The sequence below is a fragment of the Arachis hypogaea genome, chromosome 15 (assembly GCF_003086295.3).
Source record: "Arachis hypogaea cultivar Tifrunner chromosome 15, arahy.Tifrunner.gnm2.J5K5, whole genome shotgun sequence".
Taxonomy (NCBI): Eukaryota; Viridiplantae; Streptophyta; class Magnoliopsida; order Fabales; family Fabaceae; genus Arachis; species Arachis hypogaea.
Genome location: NC_092050.1, coordinates 133,844,118 through 133,869,508, shown reverse-complemented (window position 1 = coordinate 133,869,508; position 25,391 = coordinate 133,844,118). Strand labels below are relative to the sequence as shown.

Here is a 25,391-nt window from a genome sequence, read left to right as displayed (position 1 = left end):
AAATACATCACGGCATCGAATGGCAATAGAAGAGGATTAAAATATGGCAATTTTAAGGCAAAATAAGCATGTTTTCCATCATGGAGTAATATTGGAAAGTGAACACAAAACCATGCATTTCTTGCGAATAAGTGTGAGAAATATTGATAAAATCCCCCAAAATAAGCACAAGATAAACCACAAAATTGGGGTTTATCATACATCAACTTGATGACGTTGGTTATCTCCTGAGTACATGCGATGTTGTTTGGCGGAAACCTATCAGCAATTCATAAACAAACTAATATGGCAATATAAATTTAAACTTCAGAATCAAATAACCATAATATATAGAGATTTTTTTAGAAAATTTAGCAGAGTTTCATCTATAATTGGAATGCGCCACAAACTCTATCCATAAACAATTAACTTAAACAGTACCAAATGTCAAAATCAATGAACAACAGGCAATAATCAGACACTTTCAGCAATTCAATAATCAGGATATATTAAACACTTTCAGCAATTCAAACCTACAACCCTAAATCCACTAAAACTAGAATCAACTATCAAGAATCACTAATCACGACATATCAAACACTTTGAGCAGTTCAAACCTACAACCCTAAATCTACTAAACTAGAATCAATAATCAGACACTTTCAGCATATAGAAGACTTAAAGTAGTACTTACTATGTTCTGCCATCAGGCCAAATCATCAACCGTACAATAGGAGGTGGTGAAGGGGCATCGGCTGGCTCACTTCCGTGAGAGGATTCTGGGGCCACAGTGTCTGTCGCTAGAGGCAGCGTCATCGAGACATTGGGCTGCTGAGCGGATAGAGGCGGGGTCGTCGACGTAGACGCAGGAACATAATTAGGGTTTGGGACTATGATGAACGGCTAGTCTGATGCACTCGCTACCTGTGACGTCACCGGAGTAGTCAGAGTAAAGGGAGAAGATCCAGAATTTTCAGGGGTACTGATGAGCAGATAATTTATACGCTTTTTGGCATTGTTTTTAGGTAGTTTTTAATATGTTTTAGTCACTTTTTATTATATTTTTATTAGTTTTTAAATAAAAATCACATTTCTAGACTTTACTATGAGTTGGTGTGTTTTTTTGTGATTTCAGGTAATTTCTGGCTGAAATTGAGGGAGCTGAGCAAAAATCTGATTCAGGCTGAAAAAGGACTGCTAATGCTGTTGGATTCTGACCTCCCTGTACTCAGAATGGATTTTTTGGAGCTACAGGATTCCAATTGGCGTGCTTTTAATTGCATTGGAAATTAGACATCCAGGTCTTTCCAGAAATATATAATAGTCCATACTTTGCTCAAGAATAGACGACGTAAACTGGTATTCAACGCCAGTTCCATGTTGCATTCTGGCGTTAAACGCTAGAAACAGGTTACAAGTTGGAGTTAAACGCCAGAAAGAGGTTACAACCTGGCGTTTAACTCTAGAAACAGCCTAGGCACGTGTAAAGCTCAAGTCTCAGCCCCAGCACACACCAAGTGGGCCCCAGAAGTAGATTTCTGCACTATCTATCTTAGTTTACTCATTTTCTGTAAACGTAGGTTACTAGTTTAGTATTTAAACAACTTTTAGAGATTTATTTTGCACCTCATGACATTTTTAGATCTAAACTTTGTACTCTTTGATGGCATGAGTCTCTAAACTCCATTGTTGGGGGTGAGAAGCTCTGCTGTGTCTCGATGAATTAATGCAATTATTTCTGTTTTCTATTCAAACACGCTTGTTTCTATCTAAGATGTTCATTCGCACTTCAATATGATGGATGTGATGATCCGTGATATTCATCACCATTCTCAATCTATGAATGTGTGCCTGACAACCACCTCCGTTCTACTTTCGATTGAATGAGTATCTCTTGGATTCCTTATTTAGAATATTCGTGGTATAAGCTAGAATCCATTGGCAGCATTCTTGAGAATTCGGAAAGTCTAAACCTTGTCTGTGGTATTCCGAGTAGGATTCAGGGATTGAATGACTGTGACGAGCTTCAAACTCACAAGGGTTGGGCGTAGTGACAGACGCAAAAGGATCAATGGATCCTATTCCAGCATGAGTGAGAACCGACAGATGATTAGCCGTGCGGTGACAGCGCACCTAGACCATTTTCACTGAGAGGACGGATGGTAGCCATTGACAACAGTGATCCACCAACACACAGCTTACCATAGGAGGAACCTTACGTGCGTGAAGAAGAAGACATGGGGAAAGCAGAGATTCAGAAGACAAAGCATCTCCAAAACTCCAACATATTCTCCATTACTGTATAACAAGTATTTAATTCATGCTCTTTTATTTTTCGCTATCCAAACTGATAATTATAATTGATATCCTGACTAAGAATTAGAAGATAACCATAGATTGCTTCAAGCCAACAATCTCCGTGGGATTCGACCCTTACTCACGTAAGGTATTACTTCGACGACCCAGTGCACTTGCTGGTTAGTGGTACGAGTTGTGAAAAGTGTGATTCACAATTTGTGCACCAAGTTTTTGGCGCCGTTGTCGGGGATTGTTCGAGTTTGGACAACTGACGGTTTATTTTGTTGCTTAGATTAGGAAAAATTTTTCTTTTTTAGTTTAGAGTCTTCTATTATTGTTTTTGGTTGAAATTTTTTTTCTCTAATCCTTATTTTCTCTTTTTAATTGTTTCAAAAAATTTTATAAACTAATAATTGAGCTTTTCTATTTAAGTTTAGTTTCATATTTTAAGTTTGGTGTCAATTGCATGTTTTTATTTCCTTTTAAATTTTCGAATTTGTGTTCATTGTTCTTTCTTAATCTTCAAGTTGTTCTTGTTTATTTTCCTTGTTTGATCTTTAGTTTTTCTTGTTTTGTGATTTTTCTTGTTTTTCTTGTGCATTTTCGAATTATCAGTATTCAAAAAAAAAAATTATACATTAAATACCTTTATTAAAACACTTTAAATTTATAGCTCAATTGGCTAGAGCAGTGTGCTTATGTTCTTGGTAATTAGGAATTTTCTTTCTAAAATCTTTTCAAAAATAATTTTTCTTTGAATAAATCTTGTGCCAAACTTTAAGTTTGGTGTTCTCCTGTTAACTTTTCTTTAGTTTTCAAAAATTTTATTTTGATTTTCTAAAAATTTTAAGTTTGGTGTTCTTTCTTCATGTTCTTGTTGTTCTTGTGAGTCTTCAAAGTGTTCTTGAGTCTTCCTTGCATTTTGATCTTAAAATTTTTAAGTTTGGTGTTCCTTGGTGTTTTTCCTCCAAAATTTTCGAAAACAAGGAGTATTAGATCTAAAAATTTTAAGTTGTGTGTCTTTTGTGTGTTTTTCTTTTTCATCATAAAATTCAAAAATAAAAAAATATCTTCTCTAACTATTTTTGAGCAAATATTTCGAAATATTTTCAAAAAAATTCAGATTTTTATTTTAAATTTTCTATTTTATCTTATCTTAGTTTTAAAAATTTCAAAATTCAATTTTTTTCAAAAAAATCATATCTTTTTCAAAATTTTATCTTATCTTATTTCAAATTTCAAATTTCAACTTTCAAAATTTCAAATTTTAAAATTCAAAATCTAATTTTCAAATTTAAAAATAAAATCTTTTCAAAATTCAAATCTTTTTCAAATCCTTATCTTATATTGTTGATTTTTTCGAAAATTCAAAATTCAATTTTCAAATTTCAACTTTCAAATTTTAATTTTCAAATTTCAAATTTCAAAATTTTAAAATTTTAAATTTCAAATTTCAAATTTCAAATTTCAAATTTAAATTTCAAAACTTTTTAATTTAAATTCCTTATCTTCTCTTACCTAGCTTATCTTATCTTTTCTAATCTCAAATCTTAAAATCAAATCTTTTTCATATCTTTTCTTTTTTATTTTATTTTATTTTATTTTCTTACAAGTATCTTTAATTTTAAGACATATCTTTTTCAAAACTTCCTAACAAATTTCTCTCTCTTCATTTTTTTCGAAAATCCTCACCCACATCTTTTTCAAATCTTTTTAATTAATTAATTTAGTTTTCAATTTTCTTTTATTTCTTTTTCTTCTAATTTTCGAAAATATAGTCAATTTTTCATTTATTTTATTTAATTTTATTTAATTTTACTTTCGGTTTTCAAAAAAAAAATTATTTGCAATCCGCATCATCTCCCTTTCTCCATCATGGACCTAAGTGAAAATGCACAGTCCAGAAGGACTCTGGGGTCATATACTAACCCCATTACTGTTGCATATGGGAGTAGCATCTGTATACCTCCCATCAAAGCAAGTAGTTTTGAGCTAAATCTTCAGCTCATTGTCATGGTGCAGCAAAATTGCCAGTATTCCGGTCTTCCACAGGAAGAACCTATTGAGTTTCTGGTGCAGTTCTTGCAAATTGCTGACATAGTGCATGACAAGGAGGTAGATCAGGATGTATAAAGGCTGTTACTGTTTCTGTTTGCCGTAAAAGATCAAGCTAAAAGGTGGTTAAATAACCAACCCACAACAAGCATAAGAACATGGAAACAGTTATCAGACAAATTCCTGAATCAATATTTCCCTCAAAAAAGGATGACACAGCTAAGGCTGGACATCCAAGGCTTTAAACAAGAGGATGATGAATCCCTTTATAATGCCTGGAAGAGGTACAAAGGGATGCTAAGGAAATGCCCCTCTGAAATATTTTCAGAGTGGGTGCAATTAGACATCTTCTACTATGGGCTTACAGAAAGAGCTCAGATATCTCTAGACCACTCAGCTGGTGGATGTATACACATGAGAAAAATTATTGAAGAGGCTCAAGAGCTTATTGATATATTTGCTAGAAATCAGCATCTGTACATAAGTAGTGGGTCCTCCATAAAAAAGAAGCCAAAGCAGTGTCTACTGAACTTGGTCCTCCAGAACAAGTTGCTGAACTCAATCAACATTTGTGCTTTCTAACAAAACAGCTAGCAGAATTCAAGGAGATGCTACAAGACACTAAAAATGCTAATAAAAATATGGAGGCATAATTGAATCAGACAAAACAGCAGTTATCAAAGCAGATAACAGAAGAGTGCCAGGCAGTTCAATTAAGAAGTGGGAAAACATTAAATATCTCACTTCAGAGCAGCAGAAAGCCAAGAAAAGAACAACTGACAGAGGATGAGCAAAATATTATCCAAAATCCCTCTTAGGACAGTAAGGGCTCAGAGAGGAACAACTCTGGCGTTCAAACGCCAGAAAAGGATGCAAGGTTGGCGTTAAACGCCCAACCCACGTGCAGTTCTGGCGTTCAAACGCCAGGAACAGGCATGGAGCTGGCGTCAAATGCCCAATGGAAGCTCAGTTCTGGCGTTCAAACACCAGAAACAGGTAGGAAGTTGGCGTCCAACGCCAATCAAGCTTCCAACCCTGGCATTCAAACGCCAGTGAGGGATCAGACACACACAAGTGCTGATAACAACCCCTGTAAAAAGGCTTCTCCAACCACTTCTATAGGAAATAAACCTGCAGCAACCAAGGTTGAGGAATACAAAGCCAAGATGCCTTATCCTCAAAAACTCCGCCAAGAGGAGCAGGATAAGCAATTTGCCCGCTTTGCAGACTATCTCAGGACTCTTGAAATAAAGATTCCGTTTGCAGAGGCACTTGAGCAAATACCCTCTTATGCCAAGTTCATGAAAGATATCTTGAGTCATAAGAAGGATTGGAGAGAAATTGAAAGAGTTCTCCTCACTGAAGAATGCAGTGCAGTCATTCTGAAAAGCTTCCCAGAAAAGCTTAAAGATCCCGGGAACTTTATGATACCATGCATATTAGAGGGTAATTGCACCAAGACAGCTTTATGTGATCTTGGGGCAAGCATCAACCTAATCCCTGCATCCACTATCAGAAAGCTTGGCTTGACTGAAGAGGTCAAACCAACCCAGATCTGTCTTCAACTTGCTGATGGCTCCATTAAATACCCATCAGGCATAATTGAGGACATGATTGTCAAGGTTGGGCCATTTGCCTTCCCTACTGACTTTGTAGTGCTGGAAATAGAGGAGCATAAGAGTGCAACTCTCATTCTAGAAAGACCATTCATTCCTAGCAACTGGACAAACCCTCATTGACGTCCAAAAAGGGGAGATAACCTTGAGAGTCAATGAGGATGAGTTTAAGTTGAATGTTGTCAAAGCTATGCAACATCCAGACACATCAGACGACTGCCTGAGTGTTGATATTATTGACTCCCTGGTGGAAGAGGTCAATATGACTGAGAGTCTCGAATCAGAGCTAGAGGAAATTTTTAAAGATGTTCAGCCTGATCTGGAGGAACCAGAGGAAATAAAAGAACCTCTGAAAACTCCTTAGAAAGAGGAGAAACCTCCTAAACCCGAGCTCAAACCACTACCACCATCCCTGAAATATGCATTTCTGGGAGAAGGTTTCACTTTTCCTGTAATCATAAGCTCTGCTTTAGAGCCACAGGAAGAGAAAGCACTAATTCAGGTGCTAAGGACACACAAGACAGCTCTTGGGTGGTCCATAAGTGATCTTAAGGGCATTAGCCCAGCCAGATGCATGCACAAGATCCTATTGGAGGATGAGGCTAAGCCAGTGGTTCAACCACAGAGGCGGCTAAATCCTGCCATGAAGGAGGTGGTGCAGAAAGAGGTCACTAAGTTACTAGAGGTTGGGATTATTTATCCTATTTCTGATAGCCCCTGGGTGTGTCATGTCCATGTTGTCCCTAAGAAGGGAGGTATGACAGTGGTTCATAATGAAAAAATAAACTGGTTCCTACAAGAACAGTTACAGGGTGACGTATGTGTATTGACTACAGAAGGCTCAATACAGCCACCAGGAAGGATCACTTCTCTTTACCATTCATAGACCAGATGCTAGAAAAACTAGCAGGTCATGAATACTAATACTTTTTGGATGGCTATTCAGGTTACAACCAAATTGCAGTAGATCCTCAGGACCAAGAGAAAACAACATTCACATGTCCATCTGGAGTATTTGCATAAAGAAGAATGCCTTTTGGTCTGTGCAATGCACCTGCAACCTTTCAGAGGTGCATGCTCTCTATATTCTCTGATATGGTAGAGAAATTTTTGGAAGTCTTCATGGATGACTTCTCAGTATTTAGAGACTCATTTAGCTCCTGTCTTAACCATCTAGCACTTGTTCTGAAAAGATGCCAAGAGACTAACCTGGTTCTAAATTGGGAAAAATGTCACTTTATGGTGACTGAAGGAATTGTCCTTGGGCATAAAATTTCGAACAAGGGAATAGAGGTGGATCAAGCTAAGGTAGAGGTAATTGAAAAATTACCACCACCCACCAATGTTAAGGCAATCAGAAGCTTTCTGGGGCATGCAGGATTCTATAGGAGGTTTATAAAAGATTTTTCAAAAATCACAAATCCTCTGAGCAATTTGCTAGCTGCTGACATGCCATTTGTGTTTGACACAGAGTGTCTGCAGGCGTTTAAAACCCTGAAAGCTAAGCTGGTCACAGTACCAGTTATTTCTGCACCAGATTGGACATTACCTTTGGAACTAATGTGTGATGCCAGTGACCATGCCATTGGTGCAGTATTGGGACAGAGGCATAACAAGCATCTGCATGTCATTTATTATGCTAGTCGTGTTTTAAATGATGCCCAAAAAAATTACACAACCACAGAAAAAGAGCTGCTTGCAGTGGTTTATGCCATTGACAAGTTTAGATCATACTTAGTAGGATCAAAAGTGATTGTGTACACTGACCATGCTGCTCTTAAATATCTACTCACAAAGCAGGATTCAAAGCCCAGGCTCATAAGATGGGTGTTGCTTCTGCAAGAGTTTGATATAGAAATAAGAGACAGAAAAGGGACAGAGAATCAAGTAGCTGATCACCTGTCCCGGATAGAACCAGTAGCAGGAGCATCCCTCCCTCCTACTGAGATCTCTAAAACCTTTTCGGATGAGCAATTATTTGCTATTCAGGAAGCTCTGTGGTTTGCAGACATTGCAAACTATAAGACACAAGGTTCTCCTTCTGTAACCATAGAGAGGAAGCATGAAAAGCTTCTCTCAATACAGAGTCAAACAAAACCCCCACATTCAAACTCTAAGTTTGGTGTTGGGAGGCCACAACCAAACTCTAAGTTTGGTGTTGAGAGGCCCCAACCCTACTCTGATTATCTGTGAGGCTCCATGAGAGCTCACTGTCAAGCTATTGACAATAAAGAAGCACTTATTGGGAGGCAACCCAATTTTTACTTATCTATGTTAATCTTCTGTTTTCCATTTTTATTTTATGTTTTCTTTAGGATGATGATCATGTGGAGTCACAGAAATCAAAGCAAAGTCAAAAACAGCATTAAAACAGCTCACCCTGGAGGAAGAGCTTACTGGCATTTAAACGCCAGTAAGAAGCATCAGACTGGCGTTTAACGCCAGAAAGAAGCATCAAGCTGGCGTTAAACGCCAGAAACAAGCACCAAGTTGGCGTTTAATGCCAAGAAAGGGAAAAAGCTGACGTTTAACGCCAGAAACAAGCAGTAGTCTAGCATTAAACGCCAGGATTGCACACTAAGGGCGTTTTGCATGCCTCAATGGAGTAGGGATGCTAAGTCCTTGACCCCTCAGGATCTGTGGACCCCACAAGATCCCCACCTACTTCACCATTCCAATTCAAACCATTCCCCTCCCATACCCACCCATTCACACACCTCCTTCTCCTCCACTTCTCCTTCTACTCCCTTCTATCTTCTTTTGCTCGAGGACGAGCAAACCTTTTAAGTTTGGTGTGGAAAAAAGCATTGCTTTTTGTTTTTCTATAACTATTTATGGCACCTAAGGCCGGAGAAACCTCTAGAAAGAGGAAAAGGAAGGCAGTTGCTTCCACCCCCGAGTCATGAGAGATGGAGAGGTTCATCTCAAGGGTCCATAGTTCAGTGGTAGAGCATTTGACTGCAGATCAAAGAGCTATGAGGAAGGAGCAACAAAGACAAGGAAGACACATAGAGGAGCTCAAGAGCACCATTGGTTCTTCAAGAAGAGGAAGACGCCACCCTCACTAAGGTGGACCTGTTCCTTAATCTCCTTGTTCTTATTTCTCTGTTTTTCGTTTACTATGCTTTATGTTTATTTATGTTTGGGTCTTATTACATGATCACTAGTATCTAAGTGTCTATGTCTTAAAGATATGAATGTCCTATGAATCCATCACCTTTCTTAAATGAAAAATATTTTCTGAAAAAGAAAAAGAAGTACATGAATTTCGAATTTTAAAATAGTTTAATTATTTTGATGTGGTGGCAATACTTTTTGTTTTCTGAATGAATGCTTGAACAGTGCATATGTCTTTTGAATTTGTTGTTTATGAATGTTAAAATTGTTAGCTCTTGAAAGAATGATGAAAAAGGAGAAATGTTATTTGATAATCTGAAAAATCATAAAAATGATTCTTAAAGCAAGAAAAAGCAGTGAAGAACAAAGCTTGCAGAAAAAAAATGCGAAAAAAAAGAGAGCAAGAAAAAGAAAAAGCAAGCAGAAAAAGCCAAAAGCTCTTTAAACCAAAAGGCAAGAGCAAAAAGCCAATAGCCCTTAAAACCAAAAGGCAAGGGTAATAAAAAGGATCCAAGGCTTTGAGCATCAGTGGATAGGAGGGCCTAAAGGAATAAAATCCTGGCCTAAGCGGCTAAACCAAGCTGTCCCTAACCATGTGCTTGTGGCGTGAAGGTGTCAAGTGAAAACTTGAGACTGAGCGGTTAAAGTCGAGGTCTAAAGCAAAAATAGAGTGTGCTTAAGAACCCTAGACACCTCTAATTGGGGACTTTAGCAAAGCTGAGTCACAATCTAAAGAGGTTCACCCAGTTATATGTCTGTGGCATGTATGTATCCGGTGGTAATACTGGAAAATAGAGTGCTTAGGGCCACGGCCAAGACTCATAAAGTAGCTGTGTTCAAGAATCAACATACTGAACTAGGAGAATCAATAACACTATCTGAATTCTGAGTTCTTATAGATACCAATCATTCTGAACTTCAAAGGATAAAATGAGATGCCAAAACTGTTCAGAAGCAAAAAGCTAATAGCCCCGGTCATCTAATTAAGACTGGTCTTTATAGATATTTTTGGAATTCATTGTATATTCTCTTCTTTTTATCCTACTTTGTTTTTAGTTGCTTGGGGACAAGCAACAATTTAATTTTGGTGTTGTGATGAGCAGATAATTTATACGCTTTTTGGCATTGTTTTTAGGTAGTTTTTAATATGTTTTAGTCATTTTTTATTATATTTTTATTAGTTTTTAAATAAAAATCACATTTCTGGACTTTACTATGAGTTTGTGTATTTTTTTGTGATTTCAACTAATTTCTGGCTGAAATTGAGGGAGCTTAGCAAAAATCTGATTCAGGCTGAAAAAGGACTGCGGATGCTGTTGGATTCTGACCTCCCTGCACTCGGAATAGATTTTTTGGAGCTATAGGATTCCAATTGGCATGCTCTCAATTGCGTTGGAAATTAGACATCCAAGGCTTTTCAGCAATATATAATAGTCCATACTTTGCTCAAGGATAGATGACATAAACTGGCATTCAACGCCAGTTCCATGTTGCATTCTGGCGTTAAACGCCAGAAACAGGTTACAAGTTGGAGTTAAACGTCAGAAACAGGTTACAACCTGACGTTTAACTCTAGAAACAGCCTAGGCACGTGTAAAGCTCAAGTCTCAGCCCCAGCACACACCAAGTGGGCCCCAGAAGTGGATTTCTGCACTATCTATCTTAGTTTACTCATTTTCTGTAAACCTAGGTTACTATTTTAGTATTTAAACAACTTTTAGAGATTTATTTTGCACCTCATGACATTTTTAGATCTGAACTTTGTACTCTTTGACGGCATGAGTCTCTAAACTCCATTGTTGGGGGTGAGGAGCTCTGCTGTGTCTCGATGAATTAATACAATTATTTCTATTTTCTATTCAAACACGCTTGTTTCTATCTAAGATGTTCATTCGCACTTCAATATGATGGATGTGATGATCCGTGACATTCATCACCATTCTCAACCTATGAACGCGTGCCTGACAATCACCTCTATTCTACCTTCGATTGAATGAGTATCTCTTGGATTCCTTAATCAGAATCTTTGTGGTATAAGCTAGAATCCATTGGCAGCATTCTTGAGAATCTGGAAAGTCTAAACCTTGTCTGTGGTATTCCAAGTAGGATTCATGGATTGAATGACTATGATGAACTTCAAACTCACAAGGGTTGGGCGTAGTGACAGACGCAAAAGGATCAATGGATCCTATTCCAGCATGAGTGAGAACCGACAGATGATTAGCCGTGCGGTGACAGCGCACCTAGACCATTTTCACTGAGAGGACGGATGGTATCCATTGACAACGGTGATCCACCAACACACAGCTTGCCATAGGAGGAACCTTGCGTGCGTGAAGAAGAAGACAGGGGGAAAGCAGAGATTCAAAAGACAAAGCATCTCCAAAACTCCAACATATTCTTCATTACTGCATAACAAGTATTTAATTCATGCTCTTTTATTTTTCGCAATCCAAACTGATAATTATAATTGATATCCTAACTAAGAATTACAAGATAACCATAGATTGCTTCAAGCCAACAATCTCCGTGGGATTCGACCCTTACTCACGTAAGGTATTACTTGGACGACACAGTGCACTTGCTGGTTAGTGGTACGAGTTGTGAAAAGTGTGATTCACAATTCGTGCACTAGGTACCAGTAGAAACCCTCCCTCTACCACGACCATGACCCTGATCCGCAACACCTCTACTTGTCATTATGTCTGCAAAGAGCATGCCAATTAAAAATGTGCTAAACATATTCCCAACATCATTCAAAATGCTTAATCAAAATAAACTACGCTAAACTTAGTTCAAAATCAAGCAAAGAAAACTAAATCAACAATAATCAATACAAATCAACAATAATCAACACAAATTATAATGACTACTTCAAAACAAATCAACAATAATCAAAATATGTTTTAGTTAGAATTGGAAGAAATTTAGTACCCTAAGTTTAAAACAAGTTCAGTACCCTAAAGTCAGAACTAAATAGGAAACACAAATCCGCCAATATTCTAATTAAAATTGAAGCTACACAAGTTCAGTACCCTAAGTTCAGAACTAAATAAGAAACAGAAATCAGAACATGTTCTAATTAAAATTGAAACTAAACAAGTTCAATATTCTAAGTTCAGAATTTTAGAAAATCCTAAATTCAAAACAAGTTCAGTACCCTAAGTTCAGAACTAAATAATCAATGATAAGTCGACATACCAATGTAATTCTTATGACTAATACCACAAGATTAATTTTAACATTTAAAATTCATTCCTAATATAACCCAAAACTAATTAAACATACAAAGTTGATATAATTGGATTAAAAAAGACTAAATTAGTCTTGTACTATTAAATAAATGCCTCAATAATTAAAAAATTCAAAAGTTTTGGACAATTAAAAATAAATCAAATTCTATTATCAATGCATAATAACAATCATAACATGCAAACGAGCATTGATTTTTAAGAATTAAACCAAAAATTGCATTAAATACTCTGAGGCATATTGACAAACACTTGGCATGCACAAACATCAAACATGCAAATTTAAGATCAAATAGCAATTGACAGCCCCAATTTCAAAACAACAATCAACATCAGCAACAAATAATTCAAAATCAGCAACAACCAAGCATAATCTAAATAATTCGGCAATCAAATCTCAACAAAACCAGCCATAACACAATGAATCAACATAATTCATACAATTTCAAACAAGTCCAGCAACAATATTCAGCAAGTCAGTTTAATAATCCAAACATTTTTCAGTAATTTAGAACCTAATAACCTAATTTAACCTATCCTAACCACCTAAATTTCACTAACAGAAAATTAATTCTAACTAACTAGAAATCAGATTAATAAAACTAAAATTAATTGAAACAAAAATTAAAAACAGAGTAGTAACCTAGGTTGCCAAAACAAAACAGAACGAAAAAAGAGGAAAGGAGTTGTAGCGACACTACGATATTGCTGGTGTGAGAAGCGGCAAACGAATGGTTGCCGGAGTTGGAAGCTAGCCGAAACGAGGAACAGGGGCTGTGTTGTTGCTTTGTTCTACGAAGAAGAATGAGTGACAGAGTTCGAGCTAGAGTAGGTTAGAGAGAGAAGGGAAGAAAGAGAAGGTCGCCGTGACGGCTTAGGGTGGCTGCGGCGACAGGGAAGGTAGAGGGTTAGAGAGAGAGTGAAAGGCGATAGGTTTAGAGAGAGAGAGAGAAATTCAAATGAGGGGGAAGATGGTTCGGGCTTCAATTTTACGGCACTATTACCGTCAAATTTATCGTCAAAAAATCTGACAGTAAATCATTGCAGGTCAGCAAAATGCAGTGTTTCAATAAGTGGGTTTACCGTCAGATGTTTTCGATGGTAAATCCGACCCTAAAGGTGGATCCAATTTAATTTTGTTTTTCTCCAATTATTACCGACGAATTTACTATCAAAAACGTAAATCCGCCGGTAATTATTCAACCTTACAAATTCGACGCTTACCACCGGTAAATCCGCCGCTACTCTGCGATGCTAAATCCAATGGTAAATTCAATGGTACTCAGCATTTTTTTGTAGTGCCAAATAAAATAGTATCTATGATTTTATTCTCATTTAATTTCAAATCAGAAATAATAATGACTTATTCAATTCAGTATTTATGACAATAAATAAGATTACCATTATATAAGTCATTTAATGTGACGTAACTTAATTTGTGATTATAATTGATAGATCTATTGCCCATAAATAGATTAGAAAATTAATAATTTTCTAACAATACACTGATGCAGATTGGATGGAAAACCCAAACGATAGAAGAGTAACATCGGGTTACTTTATACTTGTTGGAGGGAACCTGGTAACATGGAGAAACAAGAAGCAGAAAGTTGTAGCACTTTCAAGCACAGATGTAGAATTTTGAGAGATTGTTAAAGGAATAATTGAAGTCTTGTGGAATAGAAAATTAATGACTGAGATTGGGTTTCCACCATAATTGTCAAGCCAGTTGTAATGTGATAATAAAGCCACAATTACCATTTCAGAGAATCTCGTACAACATGATAGAACAAAGCATGTTGAGGTAGATCGACACTTTATCAAAGAAAAGATTGAAAATGGTACTATCGAGCTTCTATTTGTAAGATCAAATGATCAACTAGCTGATATCTTTACTAAAACTGTCCCAAGACAAACCTTTGCCAAAGTTCTAAATAAGCTAAGTATTAGTGATTCCACTACTCATTTTGAGAGGGAGTGTTAGAATATTATAATTAAAAAATAAAATCAGGAAAAAATATCAAATAATGAGGGAAAAGATCAAGGAAAAAAACCAATGTAATTCTTAGGATATTATTTTATAATTAGCTCCCTCATGATCTATATATTGGAGAAACCTTGTAATCAAAATATAAATAAAAAAATCTAATTATTTCACTGCTCTAAATATTTTTTTTCTTCTTTTCTTTCTAAACTCTTGGTACCATCGTAAGAGAAATAGCTTTGAGATCTAATATACCTTTGTAGTTATGAGATCCATCATTGGGACTATAAATAATGGAGTGCAAAGTTTGAACATTAGTCATTTTTTTGTGATGGTTGAATTGATTAAAGATTGATCAAAGTTCTTACTGAAATGGCAATAAAAATTGAAGGAGTATTAAGACTATTTCTCTGGCAGTAAAGGCTATACTTGTTATGCATATCATCTATAATACAACTGTTAAGTTAAGAGAATATTTGACAACTTTAATGATGATAAACATTTGATTCAGGTATAATTGATTGAGTGCATTAATTATATATTCCAACTGTTGCAAGAAAGATTTGATAGCTTCTGATTTTCAGCAACAAATATAAAGAATATAAGCAATTACTGTGATATATTGTTACCAAAACAAGAAGGCAACAAAAAGAAAAGATTCTATATATTCAGATTTAGAATATTCAATCTTGAAGATTGGCCTTCATTATATAGTTGGCAATCCCTCAAGAAAAAAGAATCAATCATAAGCAAGAATCATGTCACATAAATTGGATAGCTGCTGCACTTGATATTGATGAACAAAGAAGGAAAGATTCTCTCCTCAATGCCAATGATTTGAGCATTAAAGAGTGCAACAGTTAGCTTGATCAAAAGAAAATATATTCCTACATTAAATAAAGAAGAGATATGAAGCTCTATATATTGATAAAATCATCGAAGAAGAAGGCAACTATTTTTATACATAATAAAGATAATAAAAATCTGTTCTTGTTTTTCTTGTTTTTGAATGTGTTCTTATTTCTCTTTTGTCTAGATTCAAGCTTACTTTAAGAGATACAAAAGGCAAAGAAAATAGTGCGTACAAAAGCCATTTATCCTTTGTTTGAGTGTTTTGATTTAGAAAGTGTGCTGGGTTAGAGTGCACTTGGTTCTCCTTAACTAGGTTGGGTTAGCACCTAAGTGATTTACTAAGCTTGGGATAGTTTAGGTGGTCTACAAGAGTGTGAGTCTCTTGAAATTGGTGATTCTAATCTAGATTATAATAGAAATTGTATCATTATTGTGGTGGAGACTGAACATAGGTCACATTGTACTTCGTGGCCAAACCAGGATATATCGAGGCATCATTCTTCTCCTTTTCTGTTTTCTACACTTTCGGTTCTGCATATTCAGGAGACAAAATCGTAAATAATCTTCTGATTTATCAGTCCACTGCATAATCTTTAAAAGTGGTTCCTTGATTCAACCTCCCTTCTCAACTTACTTGAAAACCTTCAACAACCTTACCTAAAAAGAAAATACAATTGCGTTATCTTCCAAATGACAAGTTAATGTGTTATTTCTTGCTGAGTAAGACTCAGATAAACCTCCTTCACTATATCATCAAAAGCTATACTAGAAAAAGAGAAAGTTAAAACAAAGAAAATGACAATTATTGCTTGTGGAATGTTTTTTACATCAATCTTTAAACACAAACAGATTGATCTATTCAAATAACTATACGTTGATAAGATAAAGTTATTATCATGACCGGATCTAGTCATGACTAACACATAAAAAATTCATTCTCAATAAGTCTCAGAAATAAATTTCATAGAAAAAGAAATAAATAGTTCATAAAATACTATTAGCACATACTTAGATATCAGATTTAACACAAATATATTATAATTACAAAAAAATTAGTTAATGTATTTACAATAAAGGGTACTACAATAGTTCCATGTAACCTCCAAATTTAGTGTCCGACCACTTTAGTTCTGAGGTGCCACCTGTCCGAGTTCCTCCTAAGAAGGTGGGGAGTGGTACCTGCAAGAGACTCCGATACTTAAGTTAGCAAAGGCTTTAGGCAGGTTTTTAGTAGATAGAATGTGAATATACCTAAGGGGTGTCAGTGCATTTATAGTAGAGTCGATAACCACCTTTGTTGGAGTAGTTCCATCTTTTCTGATGGATAAATGTTCCCTTTTTTCTTGGAAGTTCATTAGCACTTATCTTATCAGAGAAGATAAATATTTCAGTCGAGATTACCTGAGGCAACTACCTATTTGGGAAGGGTAGCCTAGCCCCTTATGTGGGTGCCCAACCTCTTTTAAAAGGTCGGGTATGCGGGTGTATGCCATCTTTTCTAGATGGGCCTTTTGTATTTGTTGGGCCTGGCTTTCATTTATTGGGCCAGGGTATGAACAGTGCCCCTGCTTGAGTCTGGATCCTTTTATGGGTCGGGCTCAAGCATCTCGTGGCTTCTGTTTTTGATGTCGGTCCTATTACCGTTGAGAGGTCGGGTTACCTGACGTGTTTGAAATTTTCGAGCATTGCTACTTTAATGATGTACGAACATTACGGGACAGTTTCTCCTTGGAATCCGTGTCCATTTTGAGGAGGAGTAAAGGAGCCATTTGTGCTTTGGCTCTTATAAAAGACTCTTCAGCTCTTTTTCCCTCTTTTTCCTTATTTCTAAAAAAATGGTTCATTTCCTTTTCTTTCACAAAGAACTTCTCTGTGTTCTTCGATCACTTTTGTCGCTTCCAATACTTCTTTATCTTGGCTCTGAAGGGTTTCATTTTGCCGTTGTGAAGATGAACGTTCATGGTTCTTGCTGCTTTAGACGTGCCCGCCTCTTTTTTTCGTAATCCCATCAAGGTTGGTTTCTTGGCTTCTTTTCTCTTTTTCTTGAACTCTTACTTCTACTTGCTTAGGATTTTTGTTGTTTTTATTGAGCTTTACCTGCACTATCATTGCCCTTTTTTCTTTTTGTTGAAAAAAGTTTGTTTTGACTTTCTTGCGAGTTTGATGTGGAATGCTTTGTAATGTTTAAAGACGTTTAAAAATGAAAGATTCTCTTTTTGTACTACTGTAGTCATTACCCTATTGATTGTGTATTGTGTTGCCCCTAACGGTGTCTCTTTAATGTGACGATGTTGCATAGGAGAGGCACCATTTGATTACTCTGTAGGAAAATTTTTTGAAAAGAGTGGCTTTCTTTTGGCATTGTTGATTTATCCGACCTATTTTGGATGAGGTCCGACTTCTTTTAGTAAATGTCTTCTTTACTTTTGCATTTGTAGTTGTAGCCTTTATGTCGTGTACTGTTTTTACGAATATATCAACCAAAGTCCCTCCTAGTCTTCGAGTTTGGGTATACACTACTGTTCTTTCTTGTGTCCCTATGACTGATAGGGAGTATTGTGAGGAATTTCATAAGCATCATAATATATGTGAGAGTAGAGAAGATGAGAGGAACTATGTTTTAGAGGCACCTGGTCCAGAAAAGAGAGTGTGTTTCCCTCCTTAAGAGGATTCTGAGCGACCCTTCTTCTATGCTTATGATTGCTTCTTCACTAGGTTAGGTATCCGATCTCCTTTTACTGCCTTTGAAATGGATGTGCTACGGTCTTGTAACCTTGCCCTAGTCAATTGCACCCAAATTCTTGGGCTTTCATGAAAATATACCAGCTCCTATGTTAGGAGCTGAATGTCCGACCTTCATTGAATGTCTTCTTTTACTTTTTTGTTGCCACACAACCCTATAGCTCCACAAAAAAGTCAGGTTGGATATCCTTTCGGGCCATACAAGGTCGGAAGGTCTTCTCTATTTTCAATGATTCTTTTCATGATTTTAAAAATCATTTTTTCAAGGTCCGAAGTGTTGAGGGAGTCCGACCTTTCTTTCTACCCGAAAACCAAGAACACCTTTTTCCCTTGTACTGGCAAGATACCTTTATAACCCTTAGGCGTGATGTAGCCGAGTTAGACGACCTGGAGAGGGGTGTCATAGATTTTCTTTTAGATACCTGGGGTCGGGCTCCTTACTTGAATACAAAAAGATTTTTGGGAGATCCCAACCTTCTGAAGTCTGAGCTCGGTAGCTCCCTCTTCCTTTACTTGTTGACTTCCGTTATTTATCATTATCATTTTTGAATGCGTTTTGTTTAGTTTTGTAGAAAATATGGCTCTGAAATCGGCTGTGAGAGTTATTCGGAGCACTAAAAAAATTGTTGTAGCCTAAAATCTTCAGCAGCATAAAGAAGTCTGGGTCGGATCCTCTGTCCGATCTCCCCCGAGGAAGTCGGGGTCAGGTCCTTCTGACTCGAAGGTCATCATTCCTACTCCCCTCTCCAAACTTATACCTCCTGAATCTTCCCCTCGGTCTCCTTCTTTTACTGAACCTCCATCCAAGAAACAGAAAGTGGACGAGGAGGAAAGCATTTATACAAGAAATTTAGATGCCTTGGCTTGGGAGGAAAAGAACGTTCTTCTTTATCAACACATGAGCACGGACGATGTAGCACTTCAAAACTACCTCCAGACATTGGCACGTGGAGGCCTCCGTACAGTCAAAGTGTGCATTACTCTTGCTAGGGAGTTAAGGAGCTCTCCCAAGCTCACGTGGAGAGGTTAAATGAAATCAAAATGGAGTTGGAGCAGGAGATGGAGACCTTGAGCACCGACCTGGAGAAAGCTCGGGAGAGAGCGAACAACTCGAAGGCTGCTGCTGCTTTAGCTGAGGAGAAGGTGAAGAGGTTTGAAGAGAGCTATAAACATGTCTTCGGGGAAAGACTGGCACCTGAAGAGGAGTTGGAGAAAATGAAGGAAAAGTTTTCCAACCTTGAGGAGTCGACGACATTGGGGATGGATGAAATGTTTGAGAACCTAGAGGCTAAGGTTAAGGTCTTGGCTCCCGACCTTGATCTTTCGCTCTTTATTATGGACAATATAGTAGTGGATGGCAAGATAGTCCCTGCACTCGAGAAAACGAGGAGGAGCCTCCGCTTAATCCAAAGACCTCGGGGACTTAAGTCGGTCAGACCTCAGCATTGGAAGCCCAACCAGAAGCTGCTATTGTGGATACCTCTTCTTCAGCTCCTGTTGTTGTTTCAGCCGTGTTAGTCTCTGTGCATCCTTCTACTCCTTCGGATAGGGAAAAAATGTGGTGACGGGTGAGGACCTTAATCTTCTCTTTGGCGAGAAGTCCTGAGCCCTTTTATTTCTGTTTTAGATTCCTGTGATAGCCCGATCTGTGGGTCCTATAACACTTTAATTTTTTGTAATAGTTTGTAGTTTTTTCTAAATATTTTTACCCTTTAGTTGTTTCCACAACTTTTTATGAGGTAATGTCCAAAAATTGTTCTTTTTATATCGTATAGTACCCTTCTGTTTTTTTGAAATAATATTTTCGTAGCTAGAAACAGTTTGCTTTGACTTTGGGGCCTTAGCAAAGTTTAAGAGTTTCTTTCCATAGTTCTGACTTTAAATAATTGGTCTTTGTTAAGTTACTTTTACAACTCATTTTTTATCCGTCCTTCTTGAGGTCGCTTTGTACGAGTTGTTTATATAACTTCTTACATTAACTTGTACCTCGTCGCTTTATCTTGCCGACCATTTTAGGTCGGACAATGATTTTCGCGGTTTATCAAGCTTAAATTAATGCGTTCAAGATAGGAAATAAAACTTAAAAAAAATAAAATAGGAATTTTTATTGATATTTAAGAAATTCCTTTACAAAAGCATACTAGGGGTTTGAACATCCCTAGCCCTCATGTTGGTGCCTCGTTAAAAAACCCTTGAAGTCGGAAAAAAGGGTGTGCTAATTAAATTAGGTTTACAACCTAGCTATAGTATTTTCTTAGGTTACAAGTGTCCCAGCACCTTTGGAGCTCCCACCCTTGGAAGTCGAACACTTTGTAATAACCCTTACCTAAGACCTCTACTATCTTGTAAGATCCCTTCCAATTGGCCGCCAACTTTCCTTCTCCTGACTTTTGTATTCTGATGTCATTTCGGATTAGGATGAGGTCGTTGGTGGTGAAGTTTCTTTTGATCACCTTTTGGTTGTACCTTAGAGCCATCCTTTGCTTCAAGGCTTCCTCCCTAATCCGAGCTCTTTCTCAGACTTCGTGAAGGAGGTCGAGCTCTTCCTTTTGCATCTGGGTGTTAACTCTTTCATTGTAAAATATGACTCTAGGTGATTCTTTAGCTACTTCTATGGGAATCATTGCTTCCATTCCGTAAGAAAGTCGGAAGGGTGATTCTCCCATTATGGAATGTGGGGTGGTCCGATATACCACAAGACTTGAGGGAGCTCGTTGGCCCAAGTCCCTTTTGCATCTTATAGTCGGCGCTTTAATTTGGCCAATATAACTTTGTTAGCTGCTTCAGCCTATCCATTGCCTTGGGGGTCTTCTACCGACGTAAACGGTTGTTTTATTTTGAGGTCAACCACTAAGTTCCTGAAGGCTGAGTCGGTAAATTGGGTCCCATTGTCTATGGTGATGGAGTGGGGAACCCAAACCTTTTGACAATATTCTTATACAAGAATTTTCGACTTCTTTGAGCAGTGATAGTTGCTAAGAGTTCTGCCTCAATCCATTTGGTGAAGTAGTCAATCCCTACTATGAGGTATTTGACTTAGCCTAGTGCTTATGGAAATGGTCCGAGTAGATCAAGGCCCATTTCGTGAATCGCCATGGTGAGGTAACACTGATGAGCTCTTCAAGAGGCACCACGTGAAAATTAGCATGTTTCTGGCAAGGTGGATATGCCTTAACAAACTTGGCTGCCTTCTTTTGTAAGGTCGGCCAGAAAAAACCAGTTCGGATCACTTTTTTGGCTAGTGATCGAGCTCCCAAGTGGTTTTCACATATGTCACTATGTACGTCCTCTAAAGACTTCCTTGGTGTTAGAGGTCGAGACACATTTTAAGAGGGGTGTTGATATCCCTCTTTTATATAAGACATTGTGGACCAGTGTGTAATTTTGTGCCTCTTTTACGAGCCTTCTGGCTTCCTTTTTATCCTTGGGAAGTACATCTAATTTGAGGTAGTTGACTATGGGAGTCATCCACCCTAAATGTTGATTAGATATGGTCAGTACTTCCTTCTCCTTTTATATGGATGGTGATTGCAGAGTCTCTTGAATGAGACTTCTATTGTTGTCCCCTGCCTTGGTGCTGCCTAATTTTGAGAAGACATCAGCTCGGGCATTGGATTCCCGAGCTATATGTCGGACCTCACTTTTAGAAAAGTATGTCAGTTGTTCTCGGGTTTTATCCAAGTTTTTCTTGATAGTGGGGTCTTTAGCTTGATAGGTGCCATTAATTTGCGAAGTTATTACTTGGAATCACTGAACACTACCACTTTTTTTGCCTCCACTTCCTTAGCCAGCTTCAAGCGAGCAGGTAAGGCTTCATATTTTGCTTGATTATTGGAAGGAGAAAACTCGAACCTTAAGGAGAGTTCTATTTGGATTCCTTGGTCACTTTCTAGAATAACACCTGCTCCACTTCCAACTTTATTTGATGATCCATCTACGTATAGACTCCATATTACTGGGTTTCCCAGGCTTTCAGTGTATTCAGCAATAAAATCGGCAATGTATTGTGATTTAATTGCTGTTCGAGCTTCGTACTTTAAGTCGAACTCGGACAGCTCCACAGCCCATTGTAGCATCCGACCTACCAAGTCTGTCTTTTATAAGGTCGGAGTCTTTGAGTAGTAAGGACAAGAGTGCAAGCAAATTTTTCTATCTTTTGGTAGTTTAGCTCTGCCCCTTATAAGACTTTGCTGATAAAATAGATAGGTTGTTGCCCTTTATCTTCCTCCCAGACTAGGGTGGAGGCTATTACCTGGCTTGCCATAGCTAGGTATAATATGCGTTCCTCTCGCTCTATAGGTCAGAAAAGTATGGGGGGCTGTCCTAGGAAGGATTTAAAGTCTTGGAAAGCTTGCTCGTACTCTTGAGTCCATTCAAACTGAATTCCCTTTTTTAGAATGGCATATAAGGGTAGTGACTTTAGTGCTGATCCTGCTAGAAATCTGGATAAAGTCGCTAATCTCCCATTTAATTGCTGGACTTCTTTTAGGCAAGTCGGACTCTTCATGGCGAGTATAGCTCAACACTTGTCCGAGTTCGTACTTTAAGTCAAACTCGGACTTCTTTTATGCATTTCGATGGGTTCAACCTCATCTTATGCTTCCTTACTATAGAGAAGACTTCGAAAAGGTCAATCAACAGCGTTAAATCCTCTTTACGCTTGACAAGCATGTCGTCCACATAGACCTCCATTAGTTTTCCTAGATGAGGTGAAAACACTTTGTTTATCAATCGCTGATACGTGGCTCTAGCATTTTTTAGCTCAAAGGGCACCACTACATAGCAATAGTCAGCCTTTGGGGTTATGAACAAGGTCTTTTCTTGATCCGACTTACGCATTGGGATTTGATTGTATCCCGAGTAGGCATCCATGAAGGATAAATACCGATATCCTGAGACTAAATCAACTAAGACGTCAATGTTGGAAAGAGGATAGAGATCTTTAGGACAAGCTTTATTGAGGTCAGTCTATTCAACACACATCCTCCACTTTCCATTTTGTTTTTTCACCAAAATAACATTGGCTAGCCACAGTGGATATTTAACTTCCCCTATGAAGTGTCCTTTTTGGTCTGAGCTTTCGACGCTTTTGTTGAACAGGTCGGGAACCTGGATATACTGTGAGTTTGTGGGTCATCAGGTCGGGGTTCATACCGGGCATGTCGGAGGCTTTCCAGGCGAAGAGGTCAGAATATTTCCTTAGTAGCTCAACGAGTTGTTCCTTCAGGCTTCCTTCTAAGTTAGTTCCTATGTTCATGGTTTTATCAGAGTGGTCTCCGATTTGGACCTCTTCTACCCTGTCTATAGGTTGAGGGTGCAACTCTTCATGAACTTGGACTCCACTCAATTCAATGGTATTGACTTCTTTGCCCGCCCCCGAATTACCTTTCAAATTAAGGCTCTCATTATAGCATTTCCTTGCTAATTTTTAATCCCATTTGATGATAGCAATCCCTTCGGCTATAGGGAATTTCATGCAGAGGTGGGGGGTTGAATCAACAGCTGCAAGTCGATTCAAAGTGGTCCAGCCTATTAAGGTGTTGTACGCCGAGTTTACATTGACTAGGATGTAATCGATGTTTAACATCTTCGATTTTACACCCTTTCCAAAAGTGGTGTATAACGAGATGTATCCCAAAGGTTGGATCAACATATCTTCCAAACCGAAGAGACTGTTGGGATATGCCTTTAGATCATTCCCTTCCAGCCCGAGCTTATAGAAGGCTGGTTTGAATAGGATGTCGGTCGAGCTACCCCGATCTATCATGGTTCTATGGAGGTTAGCATTTGCTAGAATCATGGTTATCACCACGGAATCATCATGCCCAGGCGTTACCCCTTGAGCATCTTCTTTGGTGAACGAGAGAGTGGGTAAATCGGATGGTTGACTATCTTCCATGACTTGATATACCTCCTTGAGGTGTCTTTTCCATGATGATTTTGTTATTTTCCCTCCAGCAAATCCTCCATTGATCATGTGTATATGTCGCTCCGAGATTTGAGGTGGATGTTCTTGTCGTCCTCCTTCCTCATTCCGTCTTCTTTTCCTCGGGTCGTCCGACTTATCAGCCAAGTATCGGTCTAGTCAACTTTCTCTGGCTAGCTTTCCTATGACATTCTTCATATCGTAACATTCATTGGTAGAATGTCCATGGAGCTTATGGTACTCACAGTATTATGTCTGACTTCCTGCCTTCTTGTGTTTGATTGGGCGAGGTGGTGGAAGCTTCTCCGTGTGGTATATTTCTCTGTAAACATCCACCAGGAAAACCCTAAGATGAGTATAGTTATGGTATTATCGATGTTTCTCTACATTTTGCTCCTCCTTCTTTTTGGGTTCCTTGATGCCAGGGCATTTTGGCCAGTTTCACTGACCTTTTCTTTATTGTTTTTAGGGTAGTTTCATGCATTTCCTTAGGAAATAAGCTGGTTTTGGGTAGATATTCACTTACATCTTGATTCAAGCATGCATTGTGAAATTTACATGATTTCATGAGAATTTTGCAGGAATTTAAGGACAAATTGGATGTTGCATTTCCCATGACTTGGACTAGAACTTTGATGCACTTTATTGCTTGATTTCAGGACAAAGGAAGCAAAGAAGAACCACATTAGTGGCTACGTTAGTTACACTAACGTTAACACTAACGTGGAATGGGAGTAACTTGCAAAGTTAATGAGAAAAGTGATTGCCAATAACGCTCTCGAAGCCATCATTGCCCACGTTAAGAGTCACATTAACTAAGTTAACGTGAACTCTAACGTGGAAGAAAGGAAATGGAGCCAACGTTAGTGACACTTAACATTATCACTAACGTTGGACCAAGCTCATAAGTGGCCACGTTAGTCACCACGTTAACTTAGTTAACGTGGCCTCTAACGTTAAGAAGAAAGGGGGGAAGCCAACGTTAGTGACATTCAACATTATCACTAACGTTGGCCAAGTCACATTAAGCCACGTTAACTCCCACGTTAACCTAGTTAACGTGGAAGCTAACGTGAGGAAACAAGGTGGTCGACAACGTTAGTGACACTAAACATTGTCACTAACGTTGGAAGGAACCCACACAAGCCCCAATAAACCACGTTAACTTAGTTAACGTGGAAGTTAACGTGAAGAAGGGAGGTGACGCCAACGTTAGTGACACCCAACATTGTCACTAACGTTGGAAGGAGCCCACACATGCCACCATGAGCCACGTTAACTCCCACGTTAACTTAGTTAACGTGGAAGCTAACGTGGATAAGGGAATGTTGAGCTAACGTTAGTGACACTCAACTTTGTCACTAACGTTGGAGATGGCTAGCATGGCCACGTTAGAAGCCACGTTAACCTAGTTAACGTGGACTCTAACGTGAGAAATAGGGGCACATTGGAACGTTAGTGACAATGGTAAGTGTCACTAACGTTCTCGAAGGTTGGCAAGCCTACGTTAAAAGAGCCACGTTAACTAAGTTAACGTGGACTCTAACGTAGGGAAGGGGGAGATTTCTCAA

At 38.1% G+C, this 25,391-nt stretch overlaps 1 protein-coding gene across 1 annotated transcript; it reads right to left on the bottom strand.

Moving 5' to 3' along the window:
* Positions 1-23,322: 23,322 nt before the first annotated feature.
* On the bottom strand, positions 23,323-23,871 carry LOC140179333 (uncharacterized). The gene has a single exon (XM_072218088.1). The coding sequence runs from the start codon at positions 23,869-23,871 to the stop codon at positions 23,323-23,325; it is 549 nt and encodes a 182-aa protein (XP_072074189.1).
* Between the last annotated feature and the right edge of the window lie 1,520 nt (positions 23,872-25,391).

What these genes read in the sequence shown, in the direction of transcription:
- LOC140179333 (XM_072218088.1), bottom strand. Translation starts at nt 23,871, where the DNA reads ATGATCAATGGAGGATTTGCTGGAGGGAAAATAACAAAATCATCATGG.